General features: G+C 49.3%; 2 protein-coding genes and 1 long non-coding RNA gene across 5 annotated transcripts; 2 read left to right on the forward strand and 1 right to left on the reverse strand.

Moving 5' to 3' along the window:
- Window positions 1-7: 7 nt before the first annotated feature.
- Window positions 8-6117, reverse strand: CNPPD1 (cyclin Pas1/PHO80 domain containing 1). 3 transcript variants are annotated; one of them, XM_059928728.1, is made up of 9 exons: window positions 6035-6117; window positions 4603-4690; window positions 4042-4150; window positions 3422-3503; window positions 3137-3257; window positions 2923-3051; window positions 1954-2015; window positions 1464-1581; window positions 8-1229 (listed from the first exon to the last, which is right to left on the reverse strand). In XM_059928728.1, the coding sequence occupies exons 1-9, from the start codon at window positions 6088-6090 to the stop codon at window positions 684-686; spliced, it is 1311 nt and encodes a 436-aa protein (XP_059784711.1). In that variant the 5' UTR covers window positions 6091-6117; the 3' UTR covers window positions 8-683. The 3 variants fall into 3 exon arrangements, with proteins under 3 accessions (XP_059784711.1, XP_059784712.1, XP_059784713.1); XM_059928729.1 differs by lacking the exon at window positions 6035-6117 and adding an exon at window positions 5592-6007; XM_059928730.1 differs by lacking the exon at window positions 6035-6117 and adding an exon at window positions 4793-4867.
- Window positions 6118-6186: 69 nt separating this feature from the next.
- RETREG2 (reticulophagy regulator family member 2) lies at window positions 6187-11444 on the forward strand. The gene is made up of 9 exons (XM_059928727.1): window positions 6187-6546; window positions 6837-6943; window positions 7671-7701; window positions 8064-8199; window positions 8605-8689; window positions 8993-9136; window positions 9298-9392; window positions 9547-9682; window positions 9939-11444. Exons 1-9 carry the CDS (start codon window positions 6266-6268, stop codon window positions 10550-10552), a joined length of 1629 nt encoding a protein of 542 aa, XP_059784710.1. The 5' UTR covers window positions 6187-6265; the 3' UTR covers window positions 10553-11444.
- Window positions 11445-12432: 988 nt separating this feature from the next.
- Window positions 12433-18982, forward strand: LOC132369234 (uncharacterized). Its single transcript, XR_009504301.1, has 3 exons — window positions 12433-12879; window positions 12985-13195; window positions 18721-18982. It is a non-coding gene; the product is annotated as an uncharacterized LOC132369234 (long non-coding RNA).
- Window positions 18983-20677: the final 1695 nt, after the last annotated feature.

Raw genomic sequence — 20677 nt, forward strand, 5'->3', positions numbered from 1 at the left:
AGTCCAAGCCACGCAACTGAAACTGTTTATTGAAATCTTGGTTCTACAAAAAGCGTGAAAAACCCAGATACAAAGCAGTGGCCAGAGAGGCCTGTGAAGAGAACACCCGGGAGAGGAACCAGAAGAGAGGGAAGCCCAGGAGCAGGAGACTAAGAAGAGAAGGGTGGAAGACGAAAGGGCCAGGTTGCAGGTCACAGCAGTCCCTGGCTCTTCTAGACTAAGTCCCAGGGATGGGTGTGGAGAGGGTTTCCCCCCTCACCCCGCCTGCCCACAGCAGCTCCCACTGTGGGTGGCCCTGTCAGTCCCTGCCTCTCCTGCATCAGGGACATCACACAGACCATGGCCAATGTTTCCTCCCTCCCTCACCCCATCCTAGGAAACTCAAAAGCAAAAGTCTAAAAGAGCCCAGGGGAAATGGAGGGACAGGGGCTCCTCCCCTGTCCACCTGTGACACGCCCCTGGTCGCTGAGCTGAAGCTTCTCCCGGCACCACCACTGCCCTGGCCAAGCAGCCAGCCACTGAGGGACGGAAGAGCAAGTGACCTTCAGTCCTTCTGCCCCACAACGCCCATAAGCTCCATCACTCAGGAGGACAGGGGACCAGCCAAGAACCCAGATCAAGCTTTGCTCCTCCAGGTTCTCAGGGACTCCCAAATCCTCTTAATGCATTCCTCAGAACCCTACCTAGCCTGGAAAAATGAAAGACCTAAGGCGGGCCAGTTCCATGATGCCGAAGAGGGAACACTGCTGGGGCTGTGGGAGCAGCGGGGGCATCGGGCTCCAAGGCCAGGGGGGAGCCAGGCCATGGGAGTGGTACCAGAGGCTGGGGGGCCCAGTGGGGACGGTATGGTTGGGGTGGTGGCAGGTACGGCAGGTCGGGGAGTCTTTCTGGAGCTTTTGGCAAAGGGGGCAGTTGTGGAGAAGAGTGGGAGGAGCAGGAGGAGCTGGGGGAGGCAATGATGGTGGAGTCAGTGAGGCCAGAAGACTGCCCCGGAGTGGACGCAGCCCTACGTCGACTTCCAGGCAGCTGGAGACGTTAGCAGGAGACGGCAGGCACCGTGGCACCGAAGCAGATATGCAGGGTTCCAAAAGGCACCTGGAGGCCAGTCCAAGGTCTGGGGGGCCAGGTGGGGGGCTGCAGGACAGCCCCAAGGACTGGTGTATTACGGCCATCGATGCCACAGCCAGGGCCACACTGCTCACATATGCCATAGCTAACAGGCAGGACAACTGCAGAAGAGGGATTAAGAAAGATCAGTGCCCAAATCCCCTTCCCCCAACCCCACTTCTAACTGTCTTTAACACACCCACCCCTTATTTCTGAACACCTGTACTCAAGTGAGAGCTCTCTATCACCATCTACTCCCAAACCTCATCTCCTGAGCCTTTCCTTATTTGCTTTACATCATCCCACCCTACACCGCAGCCGGCTCAAGCTCCCTATCCTTCCTGACCCCTCCTCACCTTTGCCAGCCGCTGGCAGAGGGAGCCCAGGGCCAGTTGCCAGGCAGGCTGCTCCAGCAGCACACACAGGTCTGTATAGGTGTACCAGCCCCGCCGGCGCCCCTGCTGCTCAGCCACGCTGCAGAAAGAGGAGAAAAGACAGAGAGAGTCTGCAACCCTCCTGCAGCTGGCCCACTGGCACCCTCTTTCCCCTGGGGACCCACCAGGAAACACTAGGGAACTTGTTAAATGTACAGATTCCTAGACTACCCGTTGATCCAGAAACTGAGAATGAGACCAAGATCTGTATTTTAAATAAGCTTCTCCCGCCCTCCCAAAGGTTATTACAAAGAGGACCGCAGACAGCTTTGGGAACCACTACCTTGCGCGATTCTTTTTCCCGTCTTCTCTCTCCCCCAGTTACACAGACCCTCATCTCTGTTTAGCTCCTATGGCTGAAGCCTCAGCCCCCAAATCCCTCAAGCCCCTCTTCCCAACTCCTAGAACCTACCAGCTCTCCAGCCAGCTCAGCACCTCAAAGATCTCCCGAGGGTCAGTGTAGAGACGCCAATCCTGTGGGTAGGAAGAGAAGAGCGTCGAACCAGGCTTGGATATGAGTCACAGTCAATTAATAACCAGACCCAGAGGAGCAAGTACAACCACTGCTACGGGTAACACTTGGCTCTTGCTGTGTGCCAGATACTGTTCCAAAAGCTTTTATTTTATTTTATTATTTTTTTTAAAAAATCAATAAATTTATGTATTTATTTTTGGCTGCATTGGGTCTTCGTTGCTGCACACAGGCTTTCTCTAGTTGGGGCGAGCAGGGGCTACTCTTCGTTGCAATGCGTGGGCTTCTCATAGCGGTGGCTTCTTCTCTTTGTTGTGGAGCATGGGCTCTGGGCACGCGGGCTCAGTAGTTGTGGCTCACGGGCTTAGTTGCTCTGCGGCACGTGGGATCTTCCTGGACCAGGGCTCGAACCCATGTCCCCTGCGTTGGCAGGTGGATTCTTAACCACTGCACCACCAGGGAAGTCCTGTTCCAAAAGCTTTTACATATTAACTTATTTAGTCACTACATATCTGGTTTCATATTGCAGCCTCCATTAAAAGCAAGGGGAAAAAGTATTCTTGAGGATGGTCCATACTCATAGGGAGCCCAGAACCTAGGAACAGACAAAGTCTGGAAGCAAATAATCAGAGCCCAGTAAGATAAGCTCTGACTCAGAGCATCCCCTGTGGTGTCTGGAAGACTGGTGATGAGGGATGCTCCATTTCTGGCTTCACCATACCAGGAACCTCCAAAGGGTGTGCTTATTCCAGAAAAGCTAGAAGGGAAGACAGTAACAAGGGAAGACACAGGGAGGACAAGCAAAAAGAGAAATGAAGAGACAACAGAAAGCTGGGAGATAAAAGACAAAGGGTGAAAGGAACATAAAGATGGGCCAGGAAAACAGAGCGAGAGAGAATAGTTACTCACCATGGCACTCAGGAAGCCCCTCTCCAGGGCATTGAGAGTGGGCACGGCCACACCCCCAGCAGTTCCCCATTCATCATTGAAGACTTCCTCCTCCTCCCCTTCATCATAGAGGTACTTACTGGCCACCATCTGCAGAGGAACCAGAGGTGGTGTCAGTAGAGCTCACACGGGGCTCCTGGCTCACCAGAGAGATGAAGGGAAGAGGGCATCTTACCATGGAGATCAGGAACAAGTCAGACGATGACACATGCTGTAGGTAGTCTGGGTTTCGATGCCGGAGCCGCTCAATGTACACCAGAGCTAGCATCATAGCACACGGGGAAATGCATGCCTCCCTGGGTGGCGAAAAGGATTAGTAATTAAACCCAAGGGTCTTTCAGCTCTTGTAACTCTTATGATGCTCATCCCTGTATCTTTACAACTTCTCCTTAGAGATAACCATTCCCCTCTCTCTAGGGCCAAAACACTGTCACTCCGTCTCTCTCAATCGCAGACTCACCGGGACACATGGGCTACATATTTCTTCTGGAGCCTGCGAATAGGACTGGGGGCTGCCTTCTGGAGCAGTTCCACAGCAATGTCTGCAGGGGGCAGAAGGAAAACAGAGTGAGCAAACAACTCATCCAAAGTTGTCCCCACTGTTATCAGCAGAAGACCCAAAACTGTATTATCTGAGGCCTTGGGGGCAGAACCATAATAACAAAATAGACATCGAATTCTCCCACACTGAGATGAAAAGCCCATTCCAGGTTTGAATTTCAGCTCCTTCCAGCAGGAAGGCTTATTTCCTGTCACCTGAAATTATCTAGATTTGTTCTTTACTCTAATTCATTTGAAAAGTTACACATGTGTTGTTTCAGAAATATATGACATGTATCCTCGGAAAATTTAAAGTTTCTGGTATACAAATCAAGAATAACATAGACTTGTAAAACAGCCATGTTTCCTCATCTAGACTTTTAAAAAAAGTGAAGTACAAACCTAGTGCTTACACCAATCAAATGCACTAGCTATGAAGAGACAGTGCAGTTCCCAGGGTACACCCAGAGTCATTTTGGTGACCACTGACAACTCCATTTTCAGGCTTCTCGTTGGCCCATTCGCACAACACTGTCTAACCTGCCACAGGGCTGGAGAGCTCTTCCAGGCTACAATCAGCTTCCCATTCCCAGCCATAGTAGAGTCTCCTTCGGATCCGGGCACTCAGCTTCTGGTGTCCTGGGAGGAACTGAACAGGGCAGGAGGGTGGTGGAGTGCGAAGGGCAGGGAAGAGTATGATGGAGATCGTGGCTCCAGGCTGGAAGGGGGGTGCTGGGCGAGAGGCCTGCCTCACCGCTAGCGGGGCCCATGCCCCACCCAGCCCTGCATTCTCCGGACTGTTTGCCAACAGCAGTCTGTCCACAGGGGGTGGAATCCTCCTCGCTGAGGGCTCTGGAGGAGAAGTTCTCTGCGAAGGGCCCCGGCTGGCCACCTCCTTACTCCATAGTCCTGTACCCCGCGGCTCACCCCCTGGGCCCAAGCAGCCAGGGCCTCGAGTAGGCACGGTTAGAGCGACTACCGCCTGGTTCCCTGGCAGAGCCATCAGGCGAGCTCGCGGCCCCGCTCGGGCCCCGACAGGAGCGCCCGGAGTCCCGACTCCAAGCGCGGGGAGGCAGGGGAGGGGGCGGGCCGCACGCTCACCGTGAAGTCTTGGAAGCCGGTGAGGGAGAATGTGCCTTCTTCGTCCAGCAGGAGCCCGGCCAGGTCCATCGCGCCGCCAGCCGCCGCCCTGCGTAGGTGGAAGGAACGGGAACGAATTGTAAGGGGGCCGCAGAACCGCCCCTGAGCGCCTGTCCACCTGCCCGCCGGCCTCCCTCAAGCGGGCCCCCACCCTCGCCGGTAGAGCACCCCCCGCCACTGGCCAGAGGCGGCAGGCGGGGCCGGGCAGGCGGGAGCCTCTTCCTGTTCCGCTCCGGGCGGGGCTCCGGGCTCCCGGCCCCGGGATCTGGGCTCCGGACTCGGGGCATGGAGCTCAAGGGCCAGGGCGCCCACCTCACCCTGTAGAGAGGAGACCCGGCTTCGAGGCGCGTGCTGTGCCTTTGCCGCGCCGCGAGTCTGCCCTGCGTTTAGAGGCCGCGGGGGCGCAGCTGGCCAGTCAGCGACCGACACTTCTGCCGCCCGCTGGCGCGAGCCGCCGGCCCCGACCGCCGGGAAGGAGCCGGGCTATTATTCCTGGTATCGCTGAGCCCCAGCGTGCCCTCGTCTGAGAAATCGGAACAATTCTTAGGGGACCATGGCGCACTAAGCATGAACGAGCCCGGCTCACCTTTTCATACCGATGTAAATAAAACAAAGACTCGGGACAGGGAGTTGCTCGCAATTGTTTTTTTAAAGAGGAGATAATACGCACACACAGAATTATACATAAAAAAGCGTCAGTAGAGTACACAAAAATTTAACAGTAGTGAATTGTGTACAAAAGGCAAGGGCACTTTTTGCTGTATATCTTCCTATTGTACAGCTTGGAATTTTAGACCTAATTAAACACGTATTTTGTAGGATTATTGCAGAGATTAAATGATCTCAAGGAAACACAAAACGCTTGTTACGTTTTAAGCCTCAATAAATGGTGTTAACATGCCCCCCAAAGAGTAAACAACACCTAAACAGGGTTGTATTTTTAAACTCACCCCCAGACCCCAATCTCTTGCTTAAGCAAGGGACTGGAAGGAGTTTTCCATGCGTAAAGGCGGGAGAGTTTACAGAAAGATGGGAAGGAAACTACTTCTCTGAATAGCTGAAGCTGTTTTTGAGTCTGTCGAGTCACGCGCTGCTGTTTGTTTATTCGCTGAGGAGAGGGAACTGGGAGGACTAGTACCGTCGAGGGTTGCGTAAAGGGACGGTCGCCGCCCTACCAGAGCAGAAGCAGGTCTCTCGGGGGATGCTGGGCATCTGAAGCCCACTCCCTGACCCTATCGGCCGCATCACACCAGAAATACCGGGCCAAGACCAGCCTCCCTAGCCGCCCTGACTACACAGGGAGAAGAAAATTGGCTGGGGTGGGTAAACGCGGAGGTTTCCGTCCTTCCGTCCGAAAGAGGCAGACACCACTCAGCGCAGCCAAAACACGAACCTCCGTAGGAGCAGGGTGACCGGCACCCCCCTGGGCGCAGGCTCGGGCCGCCCCATCTCGGCGGTTAGGGCGTGTCACGTGACAGATTCGTCGCTCCGCCGTCACGTGACGCCTGTTCGCGGCCTCAGCGGCCCTCTCCGCTGCGGGCGCCCCCTTCCGCCTGACGCGCCCCCGGCGGCGGCCGCGCAGCCCTGGCTCCTCGCGGGCTCGGGCGGCGGCTGCGGCGGGGCTATGGCGAGTGGCGGTGGCGGTGGCGCTGGTAACACCGGCGCAGGTGGGGGCTCGGGGCTGGGCCTGGGCCTCGGCCTGGGCCTGAGCCTAGGCATGGGTGAGGCCACCGGCGAGGCGGAGGAGGAGGCTGCCACGGCCGAGGCGGTGGGACGCCTGGCCACGGCTCTGTGGCTGCGGCTCCGCGGCTGGGAGGCGGTGCTGGCGGCAGCGCAGCGGCTGCTGGTGTGGGAGAAGCCGCTGCACAGCCTGGTCACGGCGGCCGCGCTCAACGGCCTCTTCTGGTGAGGGCCGCGGAGGAGGGGGGCGGGGCCGGGCTGCGCGGGAGAGCGGGGGCGGGAGAGCCCGGGGTACCATTCCTCTTTCTGGGGAAGATGCTTGTCCTGGGGGACTGACCCATCAGCTGGGTTTTAAAGGTCGTCATCCGCCTGGGTTGCCCCATTTCTCTGTCTTCTGGTGTCGAGTTAGGCCTGGAGGTACCCATTCCCCCATCAGTGGGCGCTTTTCCGCCTTTGCGATGGATGTGGGAGCCTCTCTCACCCACTCACCGCTGAGGTGCCTGTCTCTCCCTAAGGTTGCTGTCTTCCTCCTCCCTACGGCCCTTCTTCCTACTCAGCATCTCACTTTTGGCCTATTTTCTGTTGGATCTCTGGCAGCCTCGCTTCCTCCCTGACATTCCAGGTGAGTGTTACTTAATTCGTTCAGCAAGCCCCGTTGAGCACTTGTTTTGTGCCTGACTCACCTGGCTGGGTTGAATGGTGAGGGCGAGCGTACAGCAGGCCACCTGCCTCCCAAAGCACGACTACTTCCCCAGATGGGAAATATAATTTCCCCTTTCTCAAAATTAATGTTATTGTGTGTGTAGTAGTTAAGACTGCGGACTCTGCAGCCAGATGGCCTGGGTTCCATTGCCTGCTCTCCCATTTACCCTGTATGTGACCTTGGAAAAGTCACTCGATCTCTGATTTGCGTTTGCCTGTTTCCTCAACTATAAAACAGGGACTGTAAAACTTATTTCATAAGGAGGTGGAGAATAAAGGAGTGAATACACTTTATGTGCCTGTGGTAGGGCTTCATATATGGTAGGAACTATAGGAACATTAGCTCTTCCTGTGTTTTTTGTTGTCCGCATATTCACTTAATTGACATGTTGGAGTAACTAGGTGTCAGGCTGTGTGTGAGTTGTTTGGGGTGTAAACGTGAATAAGATGTCGTTTCCACTGTGGAAAAGGGTAAAGTCTAAAGAAGGAGACAAACATACAAATGACAGTAACAATGTAATACTTCCTGCAAATGGCATTTCAAAAAAGCACTCTGGGACTGCAGAGGAAGGGCAGCTGTTTCTGGCTTGGGGAGTGTTTCCCAGAGCTCTACACCTCAATAACTTGTTTCCCTTTTCTCTCTGAAGCATCATCCCCAGAGGAGCCACACTCTGACAGGTGAGTGCAGGCCACCCCTTGAAGACAAATGCCCGATCCCTGTCTTGCTTTGGTGCCAGTGTCTCACCGCCACAGTGCATAGCAGTACTGCAGCTTCTGCAGGCACAGACCCCAGCATAGTGAATGCACTGGTAACAGGCTTGGTCCCAGGTTCTTGCGTAGGTGTTTGTGTGCCTGCTCCTTTCAGGCAAAGGGTTGGGAGCTCTGGGCTTTGTTCCCCAGGACCCGGACGTCCTCCCTCTGGGAGGTGGGGTTGTCCACTTCCTTAGACTAAAGAGCTCATTGGCATTCTCAGAGGGATTTGAGTGCCTATTTGGAAGCTGGTGTCTGAGGCCTCCAGGGGTCGTGTCATGTCTCCCCAGTGAGGGTGCGGGGTCAGGCGCCCGGCCGCACCTGCTGAGTGTGCCCGAGTTGTGCAGATACCTGGCTGAGAGCTGGCTCACCTTCCAGATTCACCTGCAGGAGCTGCTGCGGTACAAGAGGCAGAATCCAGCTCAGGTAACCTCCCCCACATCACACAACAGTTCTCTAAGCTGTGGAGAAATAGAGGCGGGGGATGGGGAGGAGTGACTCGAACTCCCCAGCTGGAGACTGAAGGATAAGGCCTGGTGCCTTCTTGAGGCAAGATTTACAGCTAGGAGTCTGGTACAGGAGGCAGAATAAGCTTCTGCCGTTCTGACACTTACTTGCCGAGAGAGACCAGTTTGAATTATAGGTGTTTGGCAGTGTTTATCGCAAACTCCCTAGTTGGTGGTCCTGGGCATCCTCTTGACTAAACTGGATCACCGCATTCCTAGAGGGCATACGCCTCCTTCCACCAGCTGAGCAGTAATATTTCTTACCTACATAAGTGCAGCGCATACCTCAGCCTATAGTTCTTAGATCTTGTGTTCTCCTCTGCAGTTCTGTGCTCGCGTCTGCTCTGGCTGTGCTGTGCTGGCTGTGCTGGGACACTATGTTCCGGGGATTATGATTTCCTACATTGTCTGTGAGTAGGGTCTGACCTCTCCCCTTTCCAAAGCCCTGTCTTTGTTTTCTTTCCATGGACTGACCCAGGGGCGGATGGTACACTGTCTGCCCAGTTACCCATTTACAGAGACCTCCAGGGGATGCTGTAGTATTAGTAACAGTGGAATAGTCATCTGGGGAGGGCAGTGGATGTGGGAAGAAGTTGGAACAGCCTCAGGAAGGGACTTTATCTTCCTTCAGCCTTTTCTGTTTAAGCATCAGTTGAATGAGGGCCCTTGGGAAATAGGCTTAGGGATCTCTGAGTGGACACTCTAACCCCCAGTGCTGAGTATCCTGCTGTGGCCCCTGGTGGTTTATCATGAACTGATCCAGAGGATGTACACTCGTCTGGAGCCCCTGCTCATGCAGCTGGACTACAGCATGAAGGCGGAAGCTGATGCCCTGCATCACAAACACGACAAGAGGAGTAAGGGGATCCCATGACCCAGAAAGGGGGGAATTGGGGAGGACCTTGGCTTGTAGCTTGTGAAGTGCCCTGGGATTTAGATACTTTCCATACCTTTGGCAGTGTTTGTCCCCCACCACTGTTCCTGCTTGGTCACTGCCCAGCTGTTCTTGGTTCTCTAGAGCGGCAGGGGAAGAATGCACCCCCCGGAGGTGATGAGCCACTGGCAGAGACAGAGAGTGAGAGCGAGGCAGAACTGGCTGGCTTCTCCCCAGTGGTGAGGTCCAGGGGAGGTGGGCTGGGGGAGAACTGCTCTGCTTTAGAGCAGCCACCTCTCCAGGGGGTGGGGGTTGGTGGTGGGGCAGGGATGCTCCCGGAAAGTGGGCGCTCTTACCCCCTTGCCTGGGGCGTTCATCCTGGTTCTCCTGCAGGTGGATGTGAAGAAAACAGCACTGGCTTTGGCCATTACAGACTCAGAGCTGTCAGATGAGGAGGCTTCTATTTTGGAAAGCGGTGGCTTCTCTGTATCCCGGGCGACGACTCCACAACTAACTGACGTGTCGGAGGGTATGGGAAGTCCTTTGTCCCCTCCAAGCTTCCTGTTCCCTGTTGTGGGATGCTGGCTGTGCTCTCTGGCAGTTGCCCCCATAAGTGTTTTCTGTGGGGAGCTGATCCTCTAGTTCTACTCCAGACTCCTGAAAGACCTTAATGCCTAAGGCCTGGCCCAGCATTCCATGTCTTGAGTTCTCAACCTCGAACTGATCGGTCTGTTGCAGCTACTCAGCACAGCAGGCCCATTCCTGGCCCTTTGTTTTCTGCCCAGATTTGGACCAGCAGAGCCTGCCAAGTGAGCCAGAGGAGGCCCTGACTCGGGAGCTGGGGGAGGGAGAGGAGACAGACCTGGCCCCTCCCGAAGACCTGCTGGGCTCCCCTCAGGCCCTCTCAAGGCAAGACTTGGACTTGGAGGAGGAAGAAGATGTGGCATCCAAGGAAACCTTGCTTCGGCTCTCATCCCCCCTTCACTTTGTGAACACACACTTCAATGGGGCAGGGTCTCCCACAGATGGAGTGATGCTCTCCCCTGGAGGACCAGTGGAGACACTGAGCCCAGAGGCAGTGAGTGGTGATCTCATCACTCCACCTAGCGCCCTGTCACCCCTACTTTGCCTTGCTGAAAATGACCCGCCCCCTTCCCCCTCAGTACTCCCGCCTCTTCCCCAGGACTCACCCCAGCCCCTGCCTGCCCCCGAGGAAGAAGAGGCACTCACCACTGAGGACTTCGAATTGCTGGATCAGGGGGAGCTGGAGCAGCTGAATGCAGAGCTGGGGTTGGGGCCAGAGACATTCCCAGAGCCCGCTAATGCTCCACCCCTAGGGCCCAATACTCCGTCTCTGGTACAGTCAGCCCAAGAGGCTCAGGCCACGGCAGAGCCATGAACCCCAAGGGAAGGAGTTGCAGGCACAGTAGGGCTTCTTGGCTAGGGATGTCACTGTTTCCTCCGTTCCCTACTGCCCTGGGGAGGAGCAATATGTGGGGAAGCTGGCTATCAGACGGAGCCAGTCCGCCCTCCGCCTGCCTGCCTGCCTGCCTGCCTGCCTGCCTGCTGTCCTGGGCCTGGTACAGTACCTGGGATTGGTTTTAAGCTTGTAAATAATTTTACATTTGGGTTAGTGGATGTGAACAGGGCTAGGAGAGTCCTTCCCACTTGCTTCCCTGCCTCAACTCTAGTCTCATTCCACGATGCCCCAAGCCCTGGTGGTCTGTCCCTTTCTTTTTCCTCCTATCCTCAGGGACCTGTGCTGCTCTGTCCTCGTGTCCCACTCGGTTGTTTAGTTCAGGCACTTTATCATTTTTCTCTCCTGTCCCACGCTCCTCTCTGCTTTATTTCCCTGCTGTGTCCTGTCCTTAGCAGCTCAATCCCCACTCTTTGCCAGCTCCTCCTTCCCAGCAGGCCCCGGCTAAGCTTTAGGGAGGCTCCTGTCTGGGAGGTGCAGACGAAGCCCGGGGTGGTGGGTCAGGTCAGTAGTTATGCACTTAGTCGCTGTAGCCCGTGTAACCTCCACTGCACCCTTGCCCTGGTTCATCCCAGCCTTTCCCAATGCAGGATGGGAGCAGGGATCCCACAGCACATGCGCCAGCACGACGTTAGTGAGCAGGAGCTCTGTCTTGTGGGGCGAGGGGCTTTCTTAACTACCTTAGGGAGGAATAAGGAGACCTGCTTCTCTGGGCCATGGTCCAAGTGTGGTGGGACCCCCTACTAGGGTCAGGAAGTGGACAGTAACATCTGTGCCGGTGTTGACTGGAACAATAAAGTATTGATGGCTAGAACTGCTGCTGCCTGCCTGCCTCACTGTGAGCTATCTCCCTCACTCTGTGCTCTGCCCTTATTTCGTTGTCCCCCATTTTGCTCCTGGCTGTTTATTTACCTTCGTGCAAAACAAGGCAAGAAGCAAGGATAATCCTGACATAACCTGCCCTTAGCCATGTTCTCTGATGGTGTGATATGCTTGGTGAGATTGAGCACGTACAAATAAATTGTATGCAGGAGGAAATTGCTTTGGCTTCCCAGTCAGTAGAAATTTGGGATCATAACAATTGTTTTCTACAGTGTTGCCCACAACCTTAACACTGTCTTCTTAAGAAGTCCTTACCCATCTACATGCTGACAATTAACTCCTTTGGTCCTCATTTATCTATCCTGGGAGAACCAAACAAGCAGGACCTATACCTGTATTAAAACTGATTCCAGGCCCAGGAACATTAAAGAGATGGTGTCCAGTGCTAATTGAATGCAGGATATGTGCTTGGCACTCCTCTAGGTGATTTATATTAACTCATGTTTTTCTCTCATGACCCTGAGATAATAGATACTGTTATTTCATTTTACAGATGTTGACTTTCACAAGGCCACAGCCTTAGTACATGGTGGAGCCAGAATCCAAACCCAAGCAGTTTGGCCCCAGCAATCACCCCGGAACAGGAAGCCCCTGTCCATTAATAGGGCGCGAATGGGAAGATGCTCAGGGCGTGGGAATGATAGAGAATCAATCTGCGTACTATCTCAGCTTCACAAAGAGTGGTCTCTTAACAATCCTTGCTCTTTGGGGGAGAACAACGTTAAAGGAAAGCCCAGAACTGGGCAGATGGCCTTTTTTATGAGTTCACATCCTCGGCCTTCAGCTGGAGACACCATATGGCAATGCTCTCTGGCTTTTTGAGGTTGACTTCTATGCTGCATCTCTCTTAAGCGTGTGAGAAATTTTTCTTTTCCATTTGTTTTACATTTGCCTGAAAGACTCAGGGTTTCAATGGCCCTCCCTGTCTTTTGTCACTGAAGGAATAAGAACTTGTAATCATCTAGAAATTTCTGAAGAGAATGAGAAAACAGTTATAATCATCAAACAGGCAATTCAGGAAAAGTAGAATTAATCAGAAAAACAATGGCTGCCGTCTGCCCCACCCATAAACTATTTCCTTGTTAAACTTGCAGCTTGAAGATAGAGCCAGAAGCCTGTAGTTAGGTCAAAACATTAACCATATGTTTGGAGTTCCATGAGAGTCCATTCTTGACACTTGCCTTGGTCTGATGGTTGCTATATGTTTGTCTACAACTTTTTATTATCAGGTATCCTGGCCATTTCCTGCCCCAGGATGAAAGAGACAAGAAGAAAGCTTTTCATATGAGTGAAAGAAAAATGAGCAGAAATGTGAAACCTACAGTTAGGCTAAAGAAAAAAACGAAGTACAGGCTGGGGGAAAAAGGGTTGGTTACATGTTTATGTTTGCAGGGGGATGGCAGTGCACTTTAGTTAACTACACATTCAAACAGCTAATAGTGTAATGTTGCTTCTCCTAAACTTAATTTTAGGCTGCATTACTGGAAAGAATATAATACCTAGAGTGTACTGTGCACAAGTTAGACTACTTCCGGAGGATGGCTTGCTATGCTTGTGGACAAGTTGGCAAATAGCAGAGTGCCCAGAAGAGGATCACCAGAGATGAAGGCTGAAAATGTCATCACATGGAGCGTATGGGGAACTGTGAAGTAACAATGTTCAAGCCAAGAAGGGAATGCTGAAGTAAGTCACATTAGCTGCCGTCAAACTTTGCAGGGTTATCTGTAGCACTGCAGAGGGCAGAAATTAAATCTTTGAGAAGAGTTTGATTAATAATAATGTAGGCAGAATTTGTTTTTCTGGTCAGGGATATTGCAAAACAGATTTAAATGATCTTTAAAAGTACAAAGATCAAGGACAGAGAGTATAAGAATTTTCCATCATGCAAGGACAATATATCACCATGTTTTGCTTTTCGTGTCCAACTAAAGTCTCTTGGACTTCCTCCTCCTCCCTTAAATGTTGGTTTTTCACTGGGTCTATCACTGGCTCACTTTTTCTTTGCAGTCTGCCTGGGCAATTTCACTTGTTCACCCATTTAGTTTCCACTCATATGCTGATGACTTCTAAATCTTAGCTCCTTTCCCAGAGCTTCCGACTAAGCATCTCCACGTGAATGTCCCACGAGCACCTTCTGCTCAACATAACAAAAACTGAACCCATGCTCTTTCCACTCTGCATTCCACCCCACTACTCCCCTACACAGATAGGCTTTTTCTGTATTTACTATCATGCTTGTCGTCACCACCAACTCTGAAGGCCTGCTTTTCTCTCATCCCACACCCAGTCAATCCCGAGTTGCTGCTAATTTGATGTCCTAATTATTTCTTCATTCACCCGCCTCACAGCCCTGATTCACAGCCTCCTCATCTCTCACCTGGCCCAATGCAACAGTTGCCCTGCCCACACTCTTGTCCCCCACCGAAATTTATGCCCAAAAAAGTAGCTAAATAAGTTAAAAATACAAATTGGATGAGCTTTCTGCTATTTAATAGTAATCAAGGCTCTCCTCCTACAAGGTATCATTCAAGCTTCCTGATACGGTTAACAAGCCTTCTGAGGGACTTCCCTGGTGGCTCAGTGGGTAAGACTCTGCGCTCCCAATGCAGGAGGCCCAGTTTTGATCCCTGGTCTGGGAACTAGATCCCACGTGCATGCCGCAACTAAGAGTTCGCATGCCACAACTAATACCCAACACAACCAAATAAATAAATATTAAAAAAAATAATTTCAATTAATTTATGAAAAAAAAAAGAAGCCTTCTGAGATCTGCCCTTGCCCTGTCTTGCTCTTTACACTACAGCATCAAACCCCAGACAGATTCTTTCCTTGGCTCAGCTGCACTGCCCTCCTCCACCCCTGCTCTACACCCACACCCCTCATCCCTCCAGTTGCTAAACATTTCACTTGTCTTTTAAGATGTACTTCAGACCACGTTCCATTTTCGAAGCCTTCCCTGATGTTCCACATCACCCACCCCACCCCCACCATAGCAGACCTGCTCTCCTAGTGCTCCCTCAGTATACTGCTGTTTTTCCACATATCACGGAGAATCTTCATATGAGTACGGTGTATGGAGTACAGAGGTGTATGTGTATATGGATAGATAGCTGTTGACAAGAGGCCTCAGTTCCTCATCACACTGACCTCTTCCTATGGCTGCTTGAGTGTCATCACGACATGACAGCTTCCTTCCCTAGAGCAAGTGGTCCAAGAGAGAGCAAGAAGAAAGCCATAGTGCTTTTTATGACCTAGTGTCAAAAGTCACACTCTATCACTTCCACCGTATTCTATACATTAGAAGCAAGTCACTGAGTCCAGCCCAAGCTCTTTAAGGGAAAAGTAGAAAAAAATTTGTGGACATTTTTTTTGGCTGCACCGCTTGTGGATCTTACTTCCCTGACCAGGAATTGAACCCGGGTCACGGCAGTGAAACCACTAGTTCTAACCACTAGACCACCAGGGAATTCCCTTGTGGACATATTTTAAAACCACGACACCAAGCTTATCTGGAAATTATATTCAAGAATTTGGACTGGCAATCTACCCATTATAAAAAATAAAGACAATGTATCAACACATGGAAAATGAACAAATTTAGTAATAATGAATAATATACACAGTTAAACAACTAACAATACACATATGTTAGATTATTTAGTATATGTTAGTCGTAGATCTAAGTGCTTTACATGTATCATTTTTGTAATCTTCACCATCATGTTTGGATGTAGGACCCCTTCCCCATTTTACAGATGAGGAAATTGAGGCTTAGTGAGGTAAAATGGCTTGCCCAAAGTGTGAGGGCTTCTCATTGCAATGGCTTCTCTTGTTGAGGAGCACGGGCTCTAGGTGTGCAGGCTTCAGTAGTTGTGGCATGTGGGCTTCAGTAGTTGTGGCTCGCGGGCTCTAGAGCACAGGCTCAGTAGTTTTGGCCCACAGGCTTAGTTGCTCCGCGGCATGTAGGATCTTCCCGGACCAGGGCTCGAACCCATCCGTGTCCCCTGTGTTGGCAGGTGGATTCTTAGCCACTGCGCCACCAGGGAAGCCCCTTGAGCCAGATAATTATTTGTTGGTGGTGATAGGGGCTGTCCTGTTCATTGTTGAATGTTTAGCTGCATCTTCCTTGGCCTCCACCCATTAGATGCCAGTAGCACCCTCTCCCCCACTATCCCCTTCCCCTTCTGGACATTGAACAACTACAGGGTAGAGGCCATAAGTTATTCACCTCTATGCCCAGGGCCTAGTATAACATCTGATAAGACTTGGTCAATATTTAGTGGGTTGAATCAGATACATGTGAAATCACTGTGTAACCTATAAAATCATATGAATTTGAACTATGCGCCTAAACTAGGTCTATAATTAATCCACAGGAGAGCTAGGGCACTTCAGGACAAGTGACTGAATATTGTCACAAAGATTGTATATCACGTACCTGAGAAAGCAAGGCAGACCTCAATGAAGGCAGAGCCATGCTGGTCTTCTGATCTCCTGGGGTCTGAAGACAGTTCCAATCAAAGAGCTTCCACACCTGTTATTTAAATAGTAATATTTAGATATTTAAATAGTACCTTGCTCTGAAAGGGTGTTTGATTATTGATAACCCATGGAGAGATTTGGAATTTTCCACACTCTGAGAAAACCACCACTTAAGATTCTTCTTTTCAGTTGCTGAGGAGGTTATTGAGTCGATTTGGGGGAGGCAATGTTGTATAATGAAAGAACATGGCACTTAAGGCAATGCACAAACCTGGGTCCAGATCCCATCTCCAAAAGCAAGTAACTTCATCTCTCTCAATCTCAGTTTTCTTATCTTCAAAAGGGGAATACATAATATCCACTTCAAAAGGTTTTCATGGGGGATTAAATAAACTAAGAGATGAGTAATAGTAGGACAGGACAGTTAGCAAAACGGTTTTTCTTTCCCTTTCAGTATGCACTGTTTCTCTAAGAGTCATTTGAGGAGGAGGAAAACCACTAAACTAAACAGATATCATTAAACTAATATTTGAGTAGAATTGGGCCCGAGACATCCTTGCTGGCATCCTCACGTTGACCTTGTCTGCTTTAAACCTGCTGAAGCTGAGATAAGAGGTGTCTGGCCGTGACTGCCCCTGCTGGTTTGTAGAGGAGCCCATTTCTCCTTTTCCTGTGGGAGGCTGCAGCTCAGCTTCCCACAGCTGAAGCACAAAGCTGCTTAGCATGTCTGCGTGTGCTTTGTTGGTCTACAATAAAAGAGACTTAAGCAATGCTCAATTGCTAGTTGATATCTTCTGACACAGCTTGTTCAATGTGGAAAGTGTTACTGGATTTCTCTCAATGTTCTTTATTCCCTTGTTCGGAAGCAAGGAACCTACATCCACACTATGTAGCAGGAGGTAGTGGCTTTGGTCTGTTCATCATCCTTTTGCATCGTGGGAAGCTCCTAGGCTGCTGATCAGCATGCATAGCTTAATCTGGACTATTACCCATCAGTCAGGAAAAGTTTTGCCTGAGACAAGGGAGACTGTGAGGGCTTCGTTCTCTCTTGTGGTCTTTGGGGTGTCTGACAGTTAAAACATTCTGGCTCATGCTCAAGAGAGAACTTCCAAGATTTTATTTTTAGGGTTCTCTAAGCTTTTGGTTATCTGAGCATTTGTGGAGTGGGAGCGGGGAAAGAGGCAGTGTTTCTCTTTGTTTAGTCTGTTCCACACAAGGTTCCAAAAAACTGGAAGCCTACCACTCTAAAGCTATGAATGTAGAGAGGAAAAAAAATGAATAAATAAAATTCTTAAAATGAAATGATTATAGTTTAACATGAAAAAATATTTAAAATCAGACAGCTATATATTAAAACAAAATAAAAGGATTTATAAAGCCCTGGAAGTAATTTAAAATTAAAAGCAAGTAAACAAAAATAAATAAATAAAGATTAAAAACAAGTAAACAGAATATTAATGCGCAGAATATAATATCACTGTATCAGGAGTCTTTCCAGAGCTGTGAGGGGAGGATCTCTAAAGTTGATTGGGAAACTCAGTGATCATTCCACTGCTACCACCAGAGCCACCATCATATGTTGACGATACACCAGCAAAAAGTTCCATCTGGGTGAATCAAATGTTCACTTTTATTTAGATGAGCTGCCACAACAGGTGTATCACAAAGGAAGCTTTGGGTTGCAAAATGTAGAAAACATTGCTAACAAGGACATTTACTCTCTTACATAACAAGAAGCCAGATGTGGTATCCCCAGGTTGGTTAATTTATCAGTGACCCTGGATCTTTTCCATCTTTCTTCTCTGCCATCTTCAGCATGTTGGCTCTGCTTGGCTCAACTCATGGTTACAAAATAGCTGCCTGAGTGCTAGATGTCACAGGTAATGTCCAGAGCAGAAATATTATAAATTCTCATTCAAATAGACTATATGCACATTTAAATCATTCATGAGGGAACTGATAATACAAAAAATTGGTTCTCTGAGTGTTTTCAGGAAAAAAATGTATACATATCAGAATGAAAAAAATTACTAGGTTAGATACTAAACTGATTAACATTCCACAGGGCTAAAAAATAACAACTTTTAGGTTAATATTTCTTCAAGGCTATACAAGAACAGCACCTTATCAATTTCTACAGGTTAATGTTACAGAACTGTAACCTCTGTGCTTTTATCAGTAGTGGATTGTTAATCAAATATACTGTGACAACAGTTATATTCCCAGGAGTATCAGGTGAAGGTCAAGTTGGATTATTAGGAAAACTCTAGCATTATATTAAAAAAAGAATGATCATCATTTTTTGTCTTCTTTATTTTTTAAAAGTCTTTATCTTTTTAGGTCTAATTTATTATTATTTTTTTGGCCACGTGGCTTGTGGGATCTTAATTTGGGCCCTCGGCAGTGAAAGCCCAGAGTCCTGACTACTGGACCACCAGAGAATTCCCCATTTTTGTCTTCTTTAAACTTTGGGATAAATTTTTCTTTCAGATACAAATTGTTTTACATGCCTTAACAAAGGGGAAGTTTTGATGGCTTAGAGAATTTGGGTTTTTTCCCAAACTGAAGGTTGTAGCCCCTTAATGGGATGGTGGATGGAAATCAATGTAGTGTATGGCAACCAGCATTTTTAAAAAATGAAATATAATAGAATATCAAAGTGTATCAAAAATAATAAGGTCAATTCCCTGGTGGCGCAGAGGTTAAGAATCCACCTGCCAATGCAGGGTACACAGGTTCGAGCCCTGGTCCATGAAGATCCTACATGCCGCGGAGCAACTAAGCCAGTGCGCCACAACTGCTGAGCCTGTGCTCTAGAGCCCGCGAGCCACAACTACTGAAGCCCTTGCGCCTAGAGCCCGTGCTCCGCAACAAGAGAAGCCACCGCAATGAGAAGCCCGCGCACTGCAAGGAAGGGTAGCCCCCGCTCGCCACAACTAAAGAAAGCCTGAGCCCAGCAACAAAGACCCAACACAGCCAAAGATAAATAATAGATAAATTAATTTAAAAAAAAATAAGGTCAAGTATCAGGCATGTATGTGTGTGTTTGCGTGTGTGTGTGTTGGGTTATGAAATGTATTTCCTATTGTGAGTAATGGTTAAAAAGTTTGAAAAACATTGACTTAGGCCATTTAAGACTCATCCTAGGAGCTGCAAAGGGACCTATGCAAAAAAAAACTACTTGGAAAAAGATGATTAAAATCAGAGTTTTGTCCTCAAGGAGGGAGCTGGGGAATGGCTATTGGGTAGAGTGGGCTACAATCGAAGACTGACCAGGTGGTGCTTGGTCCTGTTGTTCTCATCCTCCAACCCCCTGAGCTAAGAGACATGCCTTACACCATTCTGGCTGCTGTGTGCCTTTAAGTGACCCACCACCTGCTTCATTACTTCAAGCTCAGGACGGCCCAAATACCATAAAAGTCATCCTTTATTTCCTTTTGTGACACTAGTTGTCCCCCAAATATCTGTTCTCCTTCACTGACATAATAACTGAAATTTTATCTGGACACATAGCCACCCAGCTAAAGACTACATTTCCCAGCTTCCCTGGAGTTGGGTATGATCATGTGACTAAGTTAATGATTTATATAATTATAGCTGGTCTATACAATGTTCACAGAAGTGATGTATGCAAATTTAAGGTCACTGAATGGCGGGGGTGGGGCGGGTGGAGGGGATGCCTTCTTTTTCTTCTCCCTCATTCTGCTGCCTAGAACAAGGACTCATTTGGTACCACGTAGACAAAGGCAACACCTTAATGATGGTGAAGCAACAAAATAGGAGGTGTCCAAGTCCCCGACAGGTGCTATCATACCAGCCAGCCCTGGATAATTACATAAGCAAGAAATTAAACTTCTTTCTTGTTTATGCCACTGTTTCTGAGTCACTGTTATGGCAGCTTAACCTATATCCTACCCAATACCCTCTCCTTATACATTGTTAGTAGAAAATGGTGCAAGTTTGAAGTGCTAAGGTACATAGACATTTGACACATCTGATTTTAAGGTGTGTGGACTTTAAACCATACTCCCAGACAGTGCCTGTTTGTCTTCATATCTGGGCTCCAAAACCCAGCAGGGTGAGGATTAGATTGAAGGTCAGAGGAAAAACAGTTCTTGCCTGTGACCTGTGCTGCTTAGATTAAGCCATATGAAATTGCTGTTTTTGTAAATTAAAAAAAAAAAGTCAACTATTAGCAATTTCATATGTTTAAATCTGACAGAACTGATGCTGGATTCCACAGATATGGAGTCTTGGAACTCACAAATAGCAAGCTCTTCAACAACTGTCCTTTCTGAAGGGCCTAGGCCAAAAGCTGAATCCCTATGGCAGAGGACGCTTAGGTGCATACCCGGATCAAGAGTCTCCTGCATGTCAATAGCCTGACTTCTGGGTGTGATAAGAGAGTCTGACAAAGCCTTGGGAAATATCTTGAATCTAATGGGATAACTTATAACTGTCTTAAAAGGGACAAAGTGAAACTAATGAAATAAAGGCAGTAAGCCACAGTTTTGTTGGGGGGTGTAGACTTTGGGAAGAGGCAAAAGAGGTAATGATATGATTTAAACCCATGTGTGTAAGCTACAAAATCAATCTCTTTTTATGGGGCTGTGTCCCATCAGTCATAGTATTGCAGATAACAATCTATTCCTGTCCCTCAGTCAGTATGACAGTATGGTAGTA

Source organism: Balaenoptera ricei, chromosome 7, assembly GCF_028023285.1.
Source record: "Balaenoptera ricei isolate mBalRic1 chromosome 7, mBalRic1.hap2, whole genome shotgun sequence".
Taxonomy (NCBI): domain Eukaryota; kingdom Metazoa; phylum Chordata; class Mammalia; order Artiodactyla; family Balaenopteridae; genus Balaenoptera; species Balaenoptera ricei.